Below are 22,060 nucleotides of genomic sequence, written 5' to 3'. Positions count from 1 at the left end.
TCCATCATATTAATGTTATATAAACACTGTAAATCAATAAGGTGCCACATTAGCAGCATATGCATGCAATGTATTAAGTGTTTTTCCAGCTATTTTCGAGGTTGTGTTCCCCACATATCACAACATTCTTCGGTGACTGCCTGATACTTATAGCAAAACTGAAAGGGTCCTTTGAATGTAGTGACAGCCAGGAATGTCCAATGTAATAACGTTGAGCCCATTTCCTGTTGTTATCCGTGATTTGGGATTGATTTTATTTGTCGGCGGCTCTCTGCTGTAGTCATTGATCAGTTCACTGTGTTAGTGAATGAGGCATAGCCACGTGCTAACGCTAACCCAGTTCACTGGCCTGTGGGAGTCAGACTCTGGAGAGTATGACCCTAAGAGAGGTTGTCATCTGCGCAGATTAAAGGACAGCATTCTAATGTATATTATGAGAAAAAAAGGAACCATAAAACAACTGGCGAACACTTTTGGACAGAATCTCTTCAAAGTATTTACACAAATTGTAATTTTGGTAGACATTTTCTGAGAGAACTGGTTTTATACTGGTAGATTTTTTGGGGGGAGAGAGGAAGACCAACAGGGGACATTTTCGCAGAGGAGATACGTTTTTTAAACTGGCTCTGACTTTTACTTTTGTTTGTGGTGGAAGAAGTTGCTGAACCAGTTGCTTGTTGGGACATTCTGTGGAGGACCATCTTAGTGGAACTAGTATCCTGAGGGGATATCCTTTGTCTCTCCCAGGGACATGAGGGCGGATTGGGGAGCCCAGGGTGGGGAAGTACGCGTCACCACCAGTAAGTCTGTCTGCGTTCGAAATTGCACCCTATTCCCTATGTAGTACACTCTTTTTTTGTTATGGGCAAAAGTAGCATACGTAGGGAGTAGGGTGCCATTTCAGACATTCCCTCTGTCAGTGTTTACTAATTTCAGATTAACGTTTTCATAGATAAATAAATTCCGAATCTATTTTGTGCTTGCTCAGCAGACCTGGGTTGAAATACTATTTCAAAAATCGCAATTACTTTCACATACATTTGAAGTATGTATTGAGATATATTCTCTTTGAAAAGACAACTAGTTTAATATATTAAATTATTTGGAAATGCACTTGGAAAGTATTTGAAAAACTCTAATACACTAACTCAAATACACTCCCATGCATTTAACCCAGGTATTTCAAAATAGTATTTGAAATAAGTATTTGAACATACTGTCAGATACAATTTGGCAGACTATTTGGTTCTGACAAATAACCATTCAAATACCCAAATAAAAGTACTTGTTTTGGTATTTTAAAATACTCAAATACGCAGAAATTATTTAAAATACCAGATACTCAATTACACGTGTATTTGAACCCAGGCCTTTTGCTCACATCCTAATAATAATAAAACGTTTCCTTTTTAAAAGCCATTTTTCTAATGTTTGTTATAGTAATGTACATTAATTCTAGTCCTGAAATCAGTCAAACATAGTCAAACATTTCCACCCCCTACTAAAATGGAGGTCGGAAATTAATTCAAAGGAGTGTTGTAGCGCTGCGCATGGCACTACAGACAATGGACCTTTTTAAAAGGCTATTTCCCTGACATTCACCGAGATTGCACCCATATTCAACCTCTGCAATGTGCCTTTGAATGTATCCCGGCCGGAGGCTCTGAAAATAGGGATGTTTATGTGTACTCTGGTATGCATCTACATCACTAAGAGTGCAATTTGTCTTTAAAAAAAAGTGTGATGGGGAAACACCCCCGTTACCTCATTTAGCTGCCAGGTCTTCCACAAATTAGGGGAGGGGAGATGCACTCAACACACCCTAATTTGTGTAATTATATGGATTTTTATAAGCATCACAACACTCCAAACTTTTGGGGATTTTTTAAAAAGAGAAGCAGAGCTGAAAGGTCTAATTCTGCCGCTACAGTCACTCTTTAATAGCATATTTGCAAATTCTAGTCTCTTTTGACAAACCTGGTTCTGGGTAAAGTTAAGAAAAATCATATTTTGGTTCTTCATCAAAATGTTAAGCAAATGCATACAAAACCACATTGGGACTCATGTCATTGTTTCTATAACTAAACATGGGTGCCTGTTTTTCTTTGTCTCCTGTCATTGGCCCCAAATTACCTGTGTCTGGTGGGAACATTGGACCTCCATCAGACCTCCAGCTTTGCCAGCTGAACTCCACGTCCGACTTAGACCTAATGAAGACTGGGGGAACGGCCAACCCTCCTCCCTTCAAACCCGACAGGCTGTCCCCCCCGGCCCACAGGGTGGAGCTCCTCGCCCCAGCCAAGGTGAAGGAGCGCACACAGAACGTCAAAGAGAAGGTCACACAGGTAGGGTGGTGTGTGTGTGTGTGTGTGTGTGTGTGTGTGTATATATATAAGTATAGTAAAAAAACGTATACAGTGCCTTCAGAAAGTATTCACACCCCTTTTCCACATTCTGTTGTGTTACAGCCTGAATTAAAATTGATTAAATTGAGTTTTTATGTCACTGGCCTACACACAATAGCCCATAATGTCAAAGTGGAATTATGTTTTTAGACATTTTTACAAATTAATAAAAAATGTCAAGCTGAAATGTCTTGAGTCAGTAAGTAGTCAACCCCTTTGTTATGGCAAGTCTAAATAAGTTCAGGAGTAAACATTTGCTTAACAAGTCACATAATAAGTTGCCTGTGCAATAAGTGTTTGACATGATTTTAGAATGGCTACCTCATCTCTGGACCCCACACATAAAATTATCTATAAGGTCCCTCAGTTGAGCAGTGAATTTCAAACAAAGATTCAACCACAAAGGCCAGGGAGGTTTTCCAATGCCGCGCAAAGAAGGGCACCTATTTGTAGCTTTTAATTTAAAAAATATATATATACATTGAATGGCCCTTTGAGCATGGTGAGGTTAATAATTACACTTTGGATGGTGTATAAATACACCAAGTCACTGCAAAGATACAGGCATCCTTCCTAACTCAGTTGCCGGAGACGAAGGAAACCGCTCAGGGATTTCACCATGAGGGAAATGGTGACTTTAAAAAAGTTAGTTTATTAATGGTTGTGATAAGAGAAAACTGAGGATGGATCAACAACATGACCTAAATACTAAACTAAATGACAGAATGAAAAGAAGGATTCCTGTAGAGAATACATGCATCCTGTTTGCAATAAGGCACGAAAGTAAAACTGCAAACAAATGAACTTCATGTCCTAAATACGAAGTGTTATGTTTGGGGCAAATCCAACAGAACACATCACTGAGTACCACTCTTCATATTTTCAAGCATGGTGGTGGCTGCATCATGTTATGGATATGCTTGTCATTGGCAAGGACTAGGGTGTTTTTTTGGATAAAAATAAATGGAATAGAGCTCAGCACAGGCAAAATCCTAGAGGAAAACCTGGTTTAGTCTGCTTTCCAGACACTAATCTGCTTTTTAGCAGGACAATAACCTAAAACACAAGGCCAAATATACACTCGAGTTGCTTACCAAGACGGCATTGAATGTTCCTGAGTGGCGTAGATAGTTTTGACTTAAAACGGCTTGAAAATCAATGGCAAGACTTGAAAATGGCTGTCTAGCAATGATCAACAACCAACTTGACAGAGCTAGAAGAATTTTAAAAAGAATAATGTGCAAATATTGTACATTCCAGGTGTGCAAAGCTCTTAGAGACTTACCCAGAAAGACTCTCAGCTCTAAACGCTGCCAAAGGTGATTCTAACATGTATTGACTCAGGGGTGTGAATACTTATGTAAATGAGATATTTCTGTATTTCATTTTCAATTCATTTGAAAAATGTTCTAAACATGTTTTCACTTTGTCGTCATGGGGTATTTAATCCGTTTTTAATTCAGGCTGTAACCAACAAAGTGGAAAAATTCAAGGGGTATGAATATTTCTGAAGGCACTGTAAGTTTGTGTGTGTGTGTGTGTGTGTGTGTGTGTGTATATATACAGTGGGGGAAAAAGTATTTAGTCAGCCACCAATTGTGCAAGTTCTCCAACTTAAAAAGATGAGAGAGGCCTGTAATTTTCATCATAGGTACACGCCAACTATAACAGACAATATGTGAAAAATTCCAGAAAATCACATTGTAGGATTTTTAATGAATTTATTTGCAAATTATGGTGGAAAATAAGTATTTGGTCAATAACAAAAGTTTCTCAATACTTTGTTATATACCCTTTGTTGCCAATGACACAGGTCAAATGTTTTCTGTAAGTCTTCACAAGATTCTCACACACTGTTGCTGGTATTTTGGCCCATTCCTCCATGCAGATCTCCTCTAGAGCAGTGATGTTTTGGGGCTGTCGCTGGGCAACACGGACTTTCAACTCCCTCCAAAGATTTTCTATGGGGTTGAGATCTGGAGACTGGCTAGGCCACTCCAGGACCTTGAAATGCTTCTTACGAAGCCACTCCTTCGTTGCCCGGGTGGTGTGTTTGGGATCATTGTCATGCTGAAAGACCCAGCCACGTTTCATCTTCAATGCCCTTGCTGATGGAAGGAGGTTTTCACTCAAAATCTCACGATACATGGCCCCATTCATTCTTTCCTTTACACGGATCAGTCGTCCTGGTCCCTTTGCAGAAAAACAGCCCCAAAGCATGATGTTTCCACCCAATGCTTCACAGTAGGTATGGTGTTCTTTGGATGCAACTCAGCATTCTTTGTCCTCCAAACACGACGAGTTGAGTTTTTACCAAAAAGTTATATTTTGGTTTCATCTGACCATATGACATTCTCCCAATCCTCTTCTGGATCATCCAAATGCACTCTAGCAAACTTCAGACGGGCCTGGACATGTACTGGCTTAAGCAAGGGGACACGTCTGGCACTGCAGGATTTGAGTCCCTGGCGGCGTAGTGTGTTACTGATGGTAGGCTTTGTTACTTTGGTCCCAGCTCTCTGCAGGTCATTCACTAGGTCCCCCGTGTGGTTCTGGGATTTTTGCTCACCGTTCTTGTGATCATTTTGACCCCACGGGGTGAGATCTTGCGTGTAGCCCCAGATTGAGGGAGATTATCAGTGGTCTTGTATGTCTTCCATTTCCTAATAATTGCTCCCACAGTTGATTTCTTCAAACCAAGCTGCTTACCTATTGCAGATTCAGTCTTCCCAGCCTGGTGCAGGTCTACAATTTTGTTTCTGGTGTCCTTTGACAGCTCTTTGGTCTTGGCCATAGTGGAGTTTGGAGTGTGACTCTTTAAGGTTGTGGACAGGTATCTTTTATACTGATAACAAGTTCAAACAGGTGCCATTAATACAGGTAACGAGTGGAGGACAGAGGAGCCTCTTAAAGAAGAAGTTACAGGTCTGTGAGAGCCAGAAATCTTGCTTGTTTGTAGGTGACCAAATACTTATTTTCCACCATAATTTGCTAATAAATTCATTAAAAATCCTACAATGTGATTTTCTGGATTTTCTTTTCTCAATTTGTCTGTCATAGTTGACGTGTACCTATGATGAAAATTACAGGCCTCTCTCATCTTTTTAAGTGGGAGAACTTGCACAATTGGTGGCTGACTAAATACTTTTTTTCCCCACTGTGTGTGTGTGTATATATATATATATATATATATATATATATATATATATATATATATATATATATATATATATATATATATATATATATTTAAGTATACCTGAGGATTCTGTCTCGCTGTGTTGTGAATCTCAGATAGCAACATTTGAGTTGGCTTATCAGAGTTTGGTATTGTGAGACAGCGGAAGCACTTGGAATTATTGTCATCATGAACATCTTAATTTCATATGAAGTTACACATAGCAGTCAATTTGTCTAGTTAGTAATATCACATCATATTTCGTATCCTGTCATATAATAGTAGGCATAATTTCCACTATAGGGACAGGGGAATAGTGTAGAAATGTAGAAACTAGATAGTGTAGAAATGTCAGAAATTAGCATAAAATGACAAACACATTAATATGCCATTTAGCAGACGCTTTTATCCAAAGCGACTTACAGTCATGCGTGCATACATTTTTGTGTATGGGTGGTCCCGGGGATCGAACCCACCACCCTGGCGTTACAAGCGCCATGCTCTACCAGCTGAGCTACAGAGGACCACTACATTCTAGGGGAAGGTCTCCCCCTCCCCACTAACACATTCCAAATCAAATTTACACCACTTACATGGATAACAGAGCTGTCTCCGATTGCTCACTGAATTTACTTGTTCAACGTGGTGCTTTGTTAGTGTATTGAGATTTGTCCTCTAACCCGTGAGTCATACTGACTTGGCACCCTACAGGGAAATCATTGATGCCTGGTATCAGTATTAGGGCACGTGGGAGGCAATGTGGTTGACACGCTAGTGGAAAAATCACTACTTGGGTTGAATAGATGTTATATCTCCTGTGTGTGGAGAATGGCTGGCTGCCACTGTCCAATCTATGCCTGCTGGAGCCCCAGGGACAGTATCCTGGATCAGTGCCATGGTATAATGTGTGTTTGATATCAGTGAAGGACAACAGGGTGTTGTTTTGTACTGTGCAGTCCATAATGTATGTATGGGACCCATGGCCATGACTGTTGACCTTTGTGTCAAAGGGTGATTAGCTCATTTAATTGAATCCAATTGAAATGGACATCAACTTAAAGGCTTTATAGAGCATTCATAAAGTCTCCATGAGCCATATATAATAATAATAATAATATAATATGCCATTTAGCAGACGCTTTTATCCAAAGTGACTTACAGTCATGCGTGCATAAATGTTTGTGTATGGGTGGTCCCGGGGATCGAACCCACGACCTTGGCGTTACAAGCGCCGTGCTCTACCAGCTGAGCTACAGAGGACCACATATATATATATATACACTGCTCAAAAAAATAAAGGGAACACTAAAATAACACATCCTAGATCTGAATGAATGAAATAATCTTATTAAATACTTTTTCTTTACATAGTTGAATGTGCTGACAACAAAATCACACAAAAATTATCAATGGAAATCAAATTTATCAACCCATGGAGGTCTGGATTTGGAGTCACCCTCAAAATTAAAGTGGAAAACCACACTACAGGCTGATCCAACTTTGATGTAATGTCCTTAAAACAAGTCAAAATGAGGCTCAGTAGTGTGTGTGGCCTCCACGTGCCTGTATGACCTCCCTACAACGCCTGGGCATGCTCCTGATGAGGTGGCAGATGGTCTCCTGAGGGATCTCCTCCCAGACCTGGACTAAAGCATCCGGCAACTCCTGGACAGTCTGTGGTGCAACGTGGCGTTGGTGGATGGAGCGAGACATGATGTCCCAGATGTGCTCAATTGGATTCAGGTCTGGGGAACGGGCGGGCCAGTCCATAGCATCAATGCCTTCCTCTTGCAGGAACTGCTGACACACTCCAGCCACATGAGGTCTAGCATTGTCTTGCATTAGGAGGAGGAACCCAGTGCCAACCGCACCAGCATATGGTCTCACAAGGGGTCTGAGGATCTCATCTCGGTACTTAATGGCAGTCAGGCTACCTCTGGCAAGCACATGGAGGGCTGTGCGGCCCCCCAAAGAAATGCCACCCCACACCATGACTGACCAACCGCCAAACCGGTCATGCTGGAGGATGTTGCAGACAGCAGAACGTTCTCCACGGCGTCTCCAGACTCTGTCACGTCTGTCACATGTGCTCAGTGTGAACCTGCTTTCATCTGTGAAGAGCACAGGGTGCCAGTGGCGAATTTGCCAATCTTGGTATTCTCTGGCAAATGCCAAACGTCCTGCACGGTGTTGGGCTGTAAGCACAACCCTCACCTGTGGACATCGGGCCCTCATACCACGCTCATGGAGTCTGTTTCTGACCGTTTGAGCAGACACATGCACATTTGTGGCCTGCTGGAGGTCATTTTGCAGGGCTCTGGCAGTGCTCCTCCTGCTCCTCCTTGCACAAAGGCGGAGGTAGCAGTCCTGCTGCTGGGTTTTTGCCCTCCTACGGCCTCCTCCACGTCTCCTGATGTACTGGCCTGTCTCCTGGTAGCGCCTCCATGCTCTGGACACTACGTTGACAGACACAGCAAACCTTCTTGCCACAGCTCGCATTGATGTGCCATCCTGGATGAGCTGCACTACCTGAGCCACTTGTGTGGGTTGTAGACTCCGTCTCATGCTACCACTAGATTGAAAGCACCGGCAGCATTCAAAAGTGACCAAAACATCAGCCAGGAAGCATAGGAACTGAGAAGTGGTCTGTTGTCACCACCTGCAAAACCAGTCCTTTATTGGGGGGTGTCTTGCCTATAATTTCCACCTGTTGTCTATTCCATTTGCACAACAGCATGTGCAATGTATTGTCAATCAGTGTTGCTTCCTAAGTGGACAGTTTGATTTCACAGAGGTGTGATTGACTTGGAGTTACATTGTGTTGTTTAAGTGTTCCCTTTATTTTTTTGAGCAGTGTATATATATATATATATATATATATATTGAACAAAAATATAAACGCAACATGCAACGATTTCACTGAGTTACAGTTCATATAACGAAATCAGTCAATTGAAATAAATTCAATAGGCCCTAATCTATTGATTTCACATGACTGGGCAGGGATGCAGCCATGGGTGGGCCTGGGAGGGTGAGTTTTTCCCCACAAAAGGGCTTTATTACAGACAGAAGTACTCCTCAGTTTCATCAGCTGTCCGGGTGGCTGGTCTCAGGTGATCCTGCAGGTGAAGATGCCGGATGTGGAGGTCCTGGGCTGGCGTGGTTACACATGGTCTGCAGATGTGAGGCCGGTTGGACGTACTGCCAAATTCTCTAAAACGACATTCAATTCTCTGGCAACAGCTCTGGTGGACATTCCTGCAGTCAGCATGCCAATTGCACGCTCCAAAACTTGAGACATCTGTGGCATTGTGTTTGACAAAACTGCACATTTTAGAGTGGCCTTTTATTGTCCCCAGCACAAGGTGCACCTGTGTAATGATCATGCTGTTTAATCAGCTTCTTGATATGCCACACCTGTCAGGGGGATGGATTATCTTGGCAAAGGGATGTAAACAAATTTGTGCCCAACTTCTTAGAGAAATAAGCTTTTTGTGCATTTCTGTGACCTTTTATTTCAGCACATATGACCAACACTTTACATGTTGCGTAAATATTTTTGTTCAGTATAATTTCCGACATTGTGGTAGGCTATTCGTTAGTCAACTACTTGTAGCTTCTCTTCTGTCTTATGTTGCCCTATATGACTAATAAACCCTTGCTTACCAGAATAATGTCATAAATGATAGAAGGAATGCTTCAATTTAGTTGACATCGGTAATGTTTTTTTCTGTCATCTCTGCTTCTTTCACGGAGCAAAGACACGTAGGGACCAGGGAGAAAATGCAATAAATAACTCAACAAAAGAAATTGAAATAGTAAGCCGTGAAAACGACTCAACATGTTTCTGAAAAGATTTCATTTGGGCTTGGATGCATATTTTATGTGGTTAAAATACTATCAGCTTTCATGATGCTGATAAAGATAGCACCTCTACAGACGTATCTAACTGCACATTCGTATTCTCTCAATATGCTGAATGAAATAAATATTTCTCTACTCCTGTTCCCGAGTCAAAATGTACATTTGATGCTTAATTCTGCAGGAGTTAATATTAAGGATATGTGAGAGGTTATAGACATACAGTCAGTGTCCAGATTTCAGTTTCCATTTAACCCATTTGAACAGTAGGCTAAAGTTCCCGTGACGTGCCATAGGCCTATTTGAAGTCCCCATCTTGTGACTGTCGAATTTGCAAAGCGCCTCACAATCATCACACATACTGTAACATAGGCATTGCTATCATCCTCGGTTTCCATTATGCCAAATCTTTCCCAAACATTACTTTTCTGGCCCTCCCTTCTCTTTATTTTCAACACTCCTTTTCGCAGCTTTTCTCTTACTGAATTAAACTCCAACATTGTCCTTTTGGCCACAGTGGATCAAGGTTAACTTTTTCTGCCGGTTTCAAAAAGCGTTTGGCGATTGGCATGTAGGCTATTTGGCACATGTAAAGTTAGGCCCTAAAGCTTACGCACTAATGCCAGATAGCCTAAAAATTATGAAAATAAAACCTAAATGATAGTTATAAATTGCACAACAATATATTGTTTTCTCTTAATTCAATGGGTTTCTAGATGTTCGCGTTATATATCCACCCCAACCAACAACCCTATGTTAATGTTTGCCTAAAGTAACCATCTGTCTTATGTAACCATACCAAACGTAACATATCATACTAATTTAAGTGCCGGATTTACATTTACTATGTTACGTCTAGTCTGAGACCAGGCTGGGCCCGCAGTTACAGTGAGGGGAAAAAAGTATTTGATCCCCTGCTGATTTTGTACGTTTGCCCACTGACAAAGACATGATCAGTGTATAATTTTAATGGTAGGTTTATTTGAACAGTGATAGACATAATAACAACAAAAAAATCCAGAAAAACGCATGTCAAAAATGTTATAAATTGATTTGCATTTTAATGAGGGAAATAAGTATTTGACCCCTCTGCAAAACATGACTTAGTACTTGGTGGCAAAACCCTTGTTGGCAATCACAGAGGTCAGACGTTTCTTGTAGTTGGCCACCAGGTTTGCACACATCTCAGGAGGGATTTTGTCCCACTCCTCTTTGCAGATCTTCTCCAAGTCATTAACGTTTCGAGGCTGACGTTTGGCAACTCGAACCTTCAGCTCCCTCCACAGATTTTCTATGGGATTAAGGTCTGGAGACTGGCTTGGCCACTCCAGGACCTTAATGTGCTTCTTCTTGAGCCACTCCTTTGTTGCCTTGGCCATGTGTTTTGGGTCATTGTCATGTTGGAATACCCATCCACAAACCATTTTCAATGTCCTGGCTGAGGGAAGGAGGTTCTCACCCAAGATTTGACGGTACATGGCCCCGTCCATCGTCCCTTTGATGCGGTGAAGTTGTCCTGTCCCCTTAGCAGAAAAACACCCCCAAAGCATAATGTTTCCACCTACACGTTTGATGGTGGGGATGGTGTTCTTGAGGTCATAGGCAGCATTCCTCCTCCTCCAAACACAGCGAGTTGAGTTAATGCCAAAGAGCTCGATTTTGGTCTCATCTGACCACAACACTTTCACCCAGCTCTCCTCTGAATCATTCAGATGTTCATTGGCAAACTTCAGACGGGCCTGTATATGTGCTTTCTTGAGCAGGGGGACCTTGTGGGCGCTGCAGGATTTCAGTCCTTCACGGCGTAGTGTGTTTCCAATTGTTTTCTTGGTGACTATGGTCCCAGCTGCCTTGAGATCATTGACAAGATCCTCCCGTGTAGTTCTGGGCAGATTCCCCACCGTTCTCATGATCATTGCAACTCCACGAGGTGAGATCTTGCATGGAGCCCCAGGCCAAGGGAGATTGACAGTTATTTTGTGTTTCTTCCATTTGCGAATAATCGCACCAACTGTTGTCACCTTCTCACCAAGCTGCTTGGCGATGGTCTTGTAGCCCATTCAAGCCTTGTGTAGGTCTACAATCATGTCCCTGACATCCTTGGAGAGCTCTTTGGTCTTGGCCATGGTGGAGAGTTTGGAATCTGATTGATTGATTGCTTCTGTGGACAGGTGTCTTTTATACAGGTAACAAACTGAGATTAGGAGCACTCCCTTTAAGAGTGTGCTCCTAATCTCAGCTCGTTATCTGTATAAAAGACACCTGGGAGCCAGAAATCTTTCTGATTGAGATGGGGTCAAATACTTATTTCCCTCATTTAAAATGCAAATAAATGTATAACATTTTTTACATGTGTTTTTCTGTATTTTTTTGTTGTTATTCTGTTTCTCACTGTTCAAATAAACCTACCATTAAAATTATAGACTGATAATTTCTTTGTCGGTGGGCAAACATACAAAATCAGCAGGGGATCAAATACTTTTTTCCCTCACTGTATAACCGTGGGGACAGCGGGTTATGAGTCAACCCGAGCATTACTAGTCAGTATTATGTTTGTTTGTGGGGGTGGGGCACTCATGAGAGGCAGGACCACATGCTGCTTTGAACAACAGTTTATGCAAATCAGCCAGTTCAGACTTCCACCAGATGGGAGAGTATTTGAGGAGAAGTCAGTTTGTAAACACAGGTGTTCCCCCTATCTCACATCAGATTATGTTTATAATCAGAGACAAGGTTACCAGACAGCAAGATCCCTCATTCCTCTCCAACTATAAATGTGAATGGGCGAAAATACTTTTCTATGTGATCTGGAGTTCATTAGCGACACTATTGCTATGCTGGGATTGTGATACAGAGAATAGTTGATTACTTTGTCCATAAGAGCTGGTCTGGATGGCTTTGTTAAGGCGGTAAAATGTGGTAAATTAGTTAATAGACCAATAAGAAAGAGTTCCAAAACTCTCTGCCAATAAAAACTAGTTTTCAGTTTTCCCCTCCCCACTCAGACCACTCCGACAGTCCTAGCAAAATTCTTGCTTGTGAATTTGCTCTTTGCTAAGAAGCTATTTTTGTTTCTTTTTGACCATTTTAATTGAAAACAATCACAATAAGGTACTTAATTGTTACCCAGAAATCATTTGATAATTAGATAAAAACAGCTGCATCGGACCTTTAAAGGACAAATTCAGTCATTTTTATATTGACATTTATTTTGGCCCTGAAAATCTATGGGCTAGGATAAACTGTAATCCACTGTTGGTTTAAATAGCCAACTTCAACTAACTTTAGCCACGGCTAACCAAAAACACAATAGGATTAAATGGGGAAACGATGACAGAGGATATTTACAAAACCTAAATATATATATTTTTTTAAGTGAATACAATAGACAGAAATGTACATCAATGGGAGTATAAACGAGCCTATTTCAATCTCACCCTGTATGTAACATGTTATGTACAGTCCCTTTAGAAAGTATTTATACCCCTTGACTTACAGCTGTGTGTCTTTCTGGGTAAGTCTCTAAGAGCTTTCCACACCTGGACTGTGCAACATTTATTAAAAACATTATTCAAGCTCAGTCAAATTGGTTGATCATTGCTAGACAAACATTTTCAGGTCTTGCCCTAGATTTGTAAGAATATTTAAGTCAGAACTGTAACCCGGACACTCAGGAACATTCACTGTCCTTATTCACAGGTTATTGTCCTGCTGATGGAAAGCAGACTGAACCAAGTTGTCGTCTAGGTTTTTTCTGTGTTTAGCGCCATTCTGTTTCTTTTTTAACCTGAAAACTCCCCAATCCTTAACGATTACAAGCATATCCATAACTATGCTGGAAAATATGGAGAGTGATCCTCAGTAATGTGTTGTATTGGATTTTCCCCAAACAAAACACTTTTTATTCAGGACAAAAAGTTAATTGTTTAGCAATTATTTTTTTTAGTATTACTTTAGTGCCTTGTTGCAAACAGGAATATTTGTATTCTGTACAGGCTTCCTGCTTTTCATTCTGCCAATTAGGTTAGTGTTGTGGAGTAACTACAATGTTGTTGATCCATCCTCAGTTTTCTCATATCACAGCCATTAAACTCTGTAACTGATTTAAATTCACAATTGGCCTCAGTGTGAAATCCCTGAGCGGTTTTCTTCCTCTTCGGCAACTGAGTTAGGAAGGACGACTGCATCTTTGTAGTGACTGGGTGTATTGATACACCAGACAAAGTGTAATTAATAACTTCACCATGCTCAAACGGATATTCAATGTCTGCTTTTTTTGTAACCCATCTACCAATAGGTGCCCTTCTTTGCAAGATATTGGAAAACCTCCCTGGTCTTTGTGGTTGAATGTGTTTGAAATTCACTGCTCGACCGAGGGACCTGATATATGGGGTACAGAGATGAGGTAGTCATTCACTATTATTGCACACAGAGTGAGTCCATGCAACTTATTATGTGACTTGTTAAGCAACGTTTTACTCCTGAACTTATTTAGGCTTGCCATAACAAAGGGTTTGAATACTTATTGACTCAAGACATTTCAGCTTTTAATTTGTAAAAATGTCTAAAAACATAATTCCACTTTGACATTATGGATTATTGTGTGTAGGCCAGTGACAAAAAAATATAAATGTAATCCATTTTAAATTCAGGATGTAACACAACAAAATGTGGAAAAGGTCAGTGAATACTTTCTGAAGGCACCGTATCCGTTTACTGAGAAAAGCAATACATGGACATATACACAATCAATAGGCTACAGCAGGTTGCACTACTTGCCTTCAAATCGAATTAACAAATTAATAAGTATTGATTAGTAATTGGTGTGCGAGCACTTGCTGAATGCCTCGGGCCCCACTCTATGCGGATGAATCACTCCAATGTAATTCGGATCTCTGTTAGGTTCTGTCTCTGGGTGCTGACGTCCTGCCGGAGTACAAAATCAAGGCCCCGGTCACCCACTCATGGACCATGCTGCACTACAGCCCTGTCAAAGCGGCATGGGACTGGGTCATCCTCCTCCTGGTCCTCTACACAGCCCTCTTCACCCCCTACTCGGCAGCCTTCCTATTGGATGAGCACGGGGACTCGCTGCGGCGGCGTTGCGGCTATACCTGCAATCCTCTAAACGTGGTGGACCTCATGGTGGATGTGCTGTTCATCGTGGATATCGGGATCAACTTTCGCACAACTTTCGTCAACCCTAACGACGAGGTGGTGACCCAGCCGGGGAAGATCGCCGTGCATTACCTTAAGGGGTGGTTCGCCATCGACCTGGTGGCCGCCATACCCTTCGACCTGCTTATCTTCCGATCAGGGTCTGACGAGGTGAGAATAATGGAAGTGGGGATGAATATTAAGCTTTTTGGTGGGCTAACACTTTACTTGAAGCCAACAGGTATAATGCATTATAAAGCATTTAGGCCTTTAACTCAGTTGTGATGTCTTCTTAATATCTCATAATGATCCTGAGTAAATACCAGCCAGATAGGCATAACATATTATAACCCTTATAATAAGACAATATGAAGGTTCATGCTTATTTAGCAGACATGAGTTGGACTCATGGTCTCGTGATGAGGTAACCATGTCTGCGATTTCAAAATTGGCGTTGCCATCAGTCTAAGACAGAATTCCCTCTTGATCTCATGGTCAAGACGTTGGTATCTCCCGTGGGAGAGCAGGGTTCAGATCCCACTAGGGACACCAAGCATGAAACCTTCCTGTGTTACCTATTTACAACTACATTTGCTTGTAAACTGTAGCCATTTTCCCATCAATTCATTCTGCTTCTCTTTTCCCATCTTCTCGCTACTATTCTCAATAAATGGCCACCTACTAAAGATGGCCACCTTGATTGGCCTGCTGAAAACAGCGCGGCTGCTTCGGTTGGTTCGTGTGGCGCGAAAGCTCGACCGCTACTCGGAGTACGGGGCCGCTGTCCTCTTCCTGCTCATGTGTACCTTTGTGCTCATCGCCCATTGGCTGGCCTGTATCTGGTATGCTGTCGGCTACGTGGAGAGGCCTTACACGGAAACTGGTTGGCTGGACAACCTGGCTGAGCAGCTGGGCAAGGCATACAACGCCAGTGAACCTGGCTCGGGTCCGTCTGCTAAGGACTATTACATCACTGCACTCTACTTTACCTTCAGCAGCTTGACCAGTGTGGGCTTTGGGAACGTCTCCCCCAACACCAACTCAGAGAAGCTCTTCTCCATCTGTGTTATGGTTATTGGCTGTAAGTCCTTAAATGTTCAATTTACTCAGACCACATTCACAATCCATACACACTGCATTCATAAGTAGTAAATTTTCATAAATACTTATGTCAACAACTGTTGATAATATTTTTGTTATGCCACGGTTATGTAATTTATACTGCATTATCAACATGCGATTGTTGACATAAGCCTTTATAAGCCCCATGGGCTCCTCCTCATCCTCCAGCTCTCATGTACGCCAGCATCTTTGGAAACGTGTCGGCCATCATCCAGCGCCTATACTCAGGGACAACGCGCTACCACACCCAGATGCTGCGGGTCAAGGAGTTTATCCGCTTCCACCAGATCCCCAACGGGCTTCGCAACCGCCTGGAGGAGTATTTCCAGCACGCCTGGTCCTACACCAATGGCATTGACATGAATGCAGTGAGTAGAAAACTGGCCACCAAACTTGTAAGAAACACTTTTTTCGGTAACGCTTTACGTAAAACCTGCAGGTATAATGCATTATGATGCAGGTATAATGCATTGTAAGACTTGTCATGAGCATGTATGACCTCCTTATGTATTATCCTGTCATCATGATCCTGACTAAATACCAGCCATTTTCAGTAGGTTAATGTGTAGTACATTGAGAAAGAACATATTATAAGCCTTATAAGAAATTATAAAGGCTACATGCTTATAACATGTTATAAAAAAAGAATTATACCTGTAGACTTTACGTAAAGTGTTACCTTATGGTCATCAAATCTATTCAAATCCCCAAGGCATTGTCCAGTGTAATATACTGCAGTGCTGAAAAAACTACATTGAGAAGCACTTTAAATGCCCTATAGCAAAATTACTGATATTGACATTTTATATTGACTTTCCATCTTCCTCTTCCTCCCAAGGTGCTGAAGGGTTTTCCAGAGTGCTTGCAGGCTGATATATGTCTGCACCTGAACCGCAGTCTGCTACAAAACTGCAAGGCGTTCCGGGGGGGCAGCAAGGCCTGTCTGCGGGCTCTGGCAATGCGCTTCAAGACTGTACATGCCCCGCCAGGGGATATCCTCATCCACTCTGGAGACATCCTCAACTCTCTCTACTTCATCACTCGCGGTACCATCCAGATCACCCATGATGATGTCGTGGTGGCCATACTGGGTAAGGAAGGCTATGCAATCTACTGTTTCATATGTCATTGACTTTAGCTATATGTTACGGTCATTGAGGTCTTTCAAACTATTTTAGAAATGTAAATGTAGTTTCTGAAGATCATTCTCCTTCTCATGTCTTTATGGTTATTTTCTGATTTTATTGAACAGATACAGATATAGAATGACAGTGGGGAAGGATAGTGAAGTTTTCAAAGGGCAGTAGGTCCGATTCGAACCTATGCCGACACCGTCGACGTGTGCTGGAGGCTGCGGCATTGCTGCTAGACAAGCCAGACCACAGCTAAATACAGTATCCTCTTAAATAGATGTGAATCATATACAGTAACTACATCCTATAGCTCAGCATTCTTTAAAATAACAGCCATTTATAAGTGATGTTATCCCCCTCAATTTACTCTCATTGTCCCCCTTCCTCCCTCTATACTGTAGGGAAGAATGACATCTTTGGGGAGCCTATCCACATGTATGCAGAGCCAGGCAAGTCCAACTCTGACGTGCGCGCCATCACTTACTGTGACCTGCACCGGATTCAGAGGGATGACCTGCTCGAGGTTCTGGACATTTACCCAGGCTTTTCCGACAACTTCTGGGCAAACTTGGAGTTCACCTTTGACCTAAGAGATGTAAGAAGACACACACATGTGGCTAAACTAAGAAAATTGACACATTTATTGTTGAACAAGATCTTTTTGTTTCACTGTGTCCAATGAAATGGGATTGTTGGCACTGTATCAGTGTATTGGGATGTGTTCAGTTTGTGTCTTGCTCTTTCTGTATGTCTGGTATCTGTCAGGCTGACCAGGTCCCACCAATACTGTTGACTGATGATTCTGGTGATGATTGTGCATACAGTCATAGCAAGCCACGACACAGGGGACACTCCCTGGACTGTCGCAACGGTCCTGGTAAGTTATTAAGTTGATTAGTTAAATCAGGGGCTGTATGTATCAAGCGAGCTAGCTGTATGGACTTCTTTTTTATGTTCTTGTGCTGCTTTGGACAGATGGCATGGACCAGGATGACCCGTACCCCTACCGCCAACGCCATTCGGCCCCACAGCCCCACTGGGAAGAGGGCTGCAGCTGTGAGTCGCCTTGCTCCCAGTCCAGCGAGGACCTAAACAAGCCCCTCCCCCACAGGGGCAAGGTGGAACTGTACCCTCCGGACAACGATCGGCTGGACTACTCCCTCTCAGTGGTGCAGCTGATGCCCCCTAGTGGCGCCACAGTGGGCAGAGAGGCCCCCATGGACAGGGCTCAACCAGGTACAGTATGAGCAGTATGGGACCTTGTGGTAAATTCTGTCCATTGAAATTGTATGTTATTTAGCATTACTGGACCGGAGGGTTGCCGATTTGAATCCCAGAGAAGCAAAAAGACGTATCAGTTGATCAACAATAAAATTGTATGTTATTTTAACTCTGTAAATGTTTCCAGCCACCTCTAACCTCTCACCGAACTTGTCTGGGTATGTTCGATACTGGCCAGAGAGGCAGTCGGCCCAGTACTCCAACAGGCAGTGGCGCTCCTCTTCGGTTCGGACCTCTTACCACCCGCCCCCATTCACAGAGGAGAGGCCCAGTGAGCTGGAGTCCCGACTGAAACTACTACAGTCACAGCTCAACAGGTGAGAGGAACAACATGGTTACTGTTACAAAACTCTCTTTTTAACAGTTGAGCCAGACAAACAGCTGAGCCTGCAAGTTTTAGCTTATTTTCAATTTACCTAGGGTGCACCGCTGGCTGACACAATTCGCATTGCAACATGCTCCAAAAATGCTAGCCAGGAGATTCTGGATGTTACTGAGCTGAAATAAAATGTTTCATGAGCTGAAATAAAAGCCCAGAAATTTTCCATACGCACAAAAACCTTATTTCGCTCAAGTTTTGTGCACTATTTGGTTTACATCCCTGTTAGTGAGAATTTCTCCTTTGCATCCACCTGACAGGTTTGGCATATCAAGAAGCTGGTTAAACAGCATGATCATTACACATGTGCCACATTCTTTTGAACTGAATGTTCATTTCTCTACCATAAGCCACCTCCAACGTCGTTTTAGAGAATTTGGCAGTACGTCCAACCGGCCTCACAACCGCAGACCACGTGTAACCACGCCAGCCCAGGACCTCCACATCCCGCTTCTTCACCTGTAGGATCGTCTCAGACCAGCTACCCGGACAGCAGATGAAAGTGTGGGTTTGCACAACTGAAGAATTTCTGCACAAATGTCAGAAACCGTCTCATGGAAGCTCATCTGCGTGCTCGTCGTCCTCACCAGGGTCTTGACCTGACTGCAGTTCGGCATCGTAACATACTTCAGTGGGCAAATGCTCACCTTGGATGGCCACTATCAGGCTGGAGAAGTATGCTCTTCACGAATGAATCCCGGTTTCACCTGTACCGGGCATATGGCAGACAGCGTGTATGGCGTTGTGTGGGCGAGCGGTTTGCTGATGTCAATGTTGTGAACAGAATGACTCATGGTGGCGGTGGGGTTATGGTATGGGCAGGCATAAGCTACGGACAATGAACACAATTGCGTTTTATCGATTGCAATTTGAATGCACAGAGATACCGTGACGAGATCCTGAGGCCCATTGTCGTGCCATTCATCTGCCGCCATCACCTCATGTTTCAGCATGATAATGCACGGCCCCACGATGCAAGGATCTGTACACAATTCCTGGAAGCTGAAAATGTCCCAGTTCTTCTCATGGCCTGTAAACATACCATACATGTCACCCATTGAGCATGTTTGGGATGCTCTGATTCGACGTGTTCGACAGCGTGTTCCAGTTCCTGACAATATCTTGCAATTTCGCACAGCCATTGAAGAAGAATGGGACAACATTCCACAGGCCACAATCAACAGCCTAACCTACGCTGTAGGAGACCAATGGTGGTCACACCAGATACTGACTTTTCTGATCCACACCCCTACCTTTTTTTAAAGGTATCTGTGACCAAAAGATGCATATCTGTATTCTCAATCATGTGAAATCCATATATTAGGGCCTAATGAATTCAGTTCAATTGACTGATTTCCTTATAGGAACTGTAACTCAGTAAAATGTTTTCATTTACCCCTTAAAAGGGAAAATCTGCAATTCAAACAATAACAAAGCGGTTCCTATACCCCCACTTCCCACATTAACAAACTGGAGCTTATGGAGTTAGACTGTAACTTTGACAAGAAAGACATTCCACTTAGTTATCTGGAAGGTCTTCAATGGCAACAGTGAAAACATGACTACTCAGTAACCCTCCTTTTCCTTCCCTCTTTCTGCCCCCTTTACCCCTCCATTACCAGACTGGAGATTCGAATGACTGCCGATATCAACGTCATCCTGCAGCTGCTCCAAAGGCAGATAGCGCCGGTACCGCCCGCTTACAGCACTGTGTCAGCCACAGACTCACCAGGCCTATATGGGACAGGAGCGCCAGTGTTGCACACCATGTACCAGATCCCACCCATACAAATGGACAGCCAAGCATCTATGCAGGTAGGAAGTCTATGATACATGGAGAGCATGATGGTGAACACAAAAAACATCTGTCAAAGCACCTGAAACATATTCACAGAAGCTGTGTTAGTGTAGTTACTGTTGTTAAACCTCCAACCTGTGACTCAATACTCACCCTTGATTGTATCGTTGTAGAGCTCTGGCCAGCCTGACCTCAAGTTACCCCTGAAATCCCAGGAGTCGCTGTCCAGTGGTATCCAGCTGACTGTAGAGTCCGACGACACCATGTCCGTCACCCCGGAGATGGAGCCAACCGAGTCACTCTCCCCCCAACCGACGGTCAAGCTGTCACTGTCTCTCATGGAAACGCCCAGACTAAGTGGCAGCCTCCGCTTCCCCTCATTGCCCGGGAACCTGGACGCCTCAGGGCAGGTGGAGATCCAGAAACACCTCTCAGATCCTGTGCTTCCTGTGACCTGAGACCCCAGCCCTAGTTCCTCATACCTGGGATCCTACAGACTGCTTCCACTCATATACGGACTGTAAGATAGTAGCAAAACATGCCTTTCCAGGCCCTGTCCATTAACAGCCCCTACCCCCTATGCACTGAGATCGGAGTAGTGGATGAGTTTAAACAGCTCTTACAAACTTCTGCTAACTTTAGCCACCACTAGCAAAACATTTATGAAATTGATGGGGACATGGCATGCGGAACTGTACAAAAAAAAGGCCAAATCACGTAACGTCAAACCAAATAATGAGTTGATTTGGCCATGTTCTCCCGAGTGGCGCAGTGGTCTAAGGCACTGCATCGCAGTGCTAGCTGTGCCACTAGAGATCCTGGTTCGAATCCAGGCTCTGTCGTAGCCGGCCGCGACCGGGAGACCCATGGGGCGGCGCACAAGTGGCCCAGCGTCGTCCAGGGTAGGGGAGGGAATGGCCGGCAGGGATGTTTGTAGAGCATGGCGTTTGCAACGCCAGGGTTGTGGGTTCGATTCCCACGGGGGGCCAGTATGAAAAAAATAAAATTATATATATATATAAAATGTATGCACTCACTAACTGTAAGTCGCTCTGGATAAGAGCGTCTGCTAAATGACTAAAATGTAAATGTAATACTGAATGCCCCCATCACTTTCATAGATTTTTTTTATTAGCGTTACGTTTTTAGTGGCTGTTTAGAGAAAACCGAACCATGGATACGTTTCTCATGGCCCATAAAATACTTTCAGGGTGAAGAACCATCTAACATTGAGTTGGAAAACACTGAACTTCCCCTTTAAGATCAAGTGCCTAGGGGAGGGGGTTGGGGATGTTTCTGGAAAGGCTGAATCCCATGTCACCCCCTTCCCCTTGCCCCTCCATTTGCGCATTCACGCGCTCCTCCGCCATACACACATCCCAAAGCAGAGGGTGAAGGGGTTAATTAGACCCTCCAATAGCCACTTTGAACGAGTCAGCTGTGGCTTCAGAGCAAAGTGGTATCAAATGTATTTATAAAGCCCTTTTTACTTCAGCAGATGTCACAAAGTGCTTACACAAAAACCCAGCCTAAAACCCCAAACAGCAAGCAATGCAGATGTAGAAGCACGGTGGCTAGGAAAAACTCCCTAGAAAGGCAGGATCCTAGAGGAACTGAGGCTCTGAGGGGTGGCCAGTCCTCTTCTGACTGTGCTGGGTGGAGATTATAAGAGTACATAGCCATTAAGGCCAGATCGTTCTTCAAAATGTTCAAACGTTCATAGATGACCAGCAGGGTCAAATAATA

The 22,060-nt window shown here is 43.1% G+C and overlaps 1 protein-coding gene across 1 annotated transcript; it reads left to right on the top strand.

The window, feature by feature from the left end:
* Positions 1 to 381: 381 nt before the first annotated feature.
* LOC121582326 (potassium voltage-gated channel subfamily H member 6) lies at positions 382 to 21,124 on the top strand. The gene is made up of 12 exons (XM_041898045.1): positions 382 to 800; positions 2,167 to 2,345; positions 14,347 to 14,772; positions 15,289 to 15,682; positions 15,892 to 16,091; positions 16,562 to 16,814; positions 17,258 to 17,451; positions 17,622 to 17,733; positions 17,832 to 18,092; positions 18,265 to 18,454; positions 20,139 to 20,331; positions 20,488 to 21,124. The coding sequence occupies exons 1-12, from the start codon at positions 752 to 754 to the stop codon at positions 20,770 to 20,772; spliced, it is 2,736 nt and encodes a 911-aa protein (XP_041753979.1). The 5' UTR covers positions 382 to 751; the 3' UTR covers positions 20,773 to 21,124.
* The last annotated feature ends 936 nt before the right edge of the window (positions 21,125 to 22,060 follow it).

This window comes from Coregonus clupeaformis, chromosome 1, assembly GCF_020615455.1.
Source record: "Coregonus clupeaformis isolate EN_2021a chromosome 1, ASM2061545v1, whole genome shotgun sequence".
Classification (NCBI taxonomy): domain Eukaryota; kingdom Metazoa; phylum Chordata; class Actinopteri; order Salmoniformes; family Salmonidae; genus Coregonus; species Coregonus clupeaformis.
Note: the sequence above shows the minus strand (reverse complement) of the source record. Positions and strands in the feature narration are given on the sequence as shown.

Bases quoted from the DNA above. Each gene is read 5' to 3' on its own strand.
- LOC121582326 (XM_041898045.1), top strand. From the start codon at position 752: ATGAGGGCGGATTGGGGAGCCCAGGGTGGGGAAGTACGCGTCACCACC. The intron at 18,455-20,138 runs GTGAGAGGAACA...CTCCATTACCAG, and splicing joins CTACAGTCACAGCTCAACAG to ACTGGAGATTCGAATGACTG. The intron at 20,332-20,487 runs GTAGGAAGTCTA...GTATCGTTGTAG, and splicing joins ACAGCCAAGCATCTATGCAG to AGCTCTGGCCAGCCTGACCT.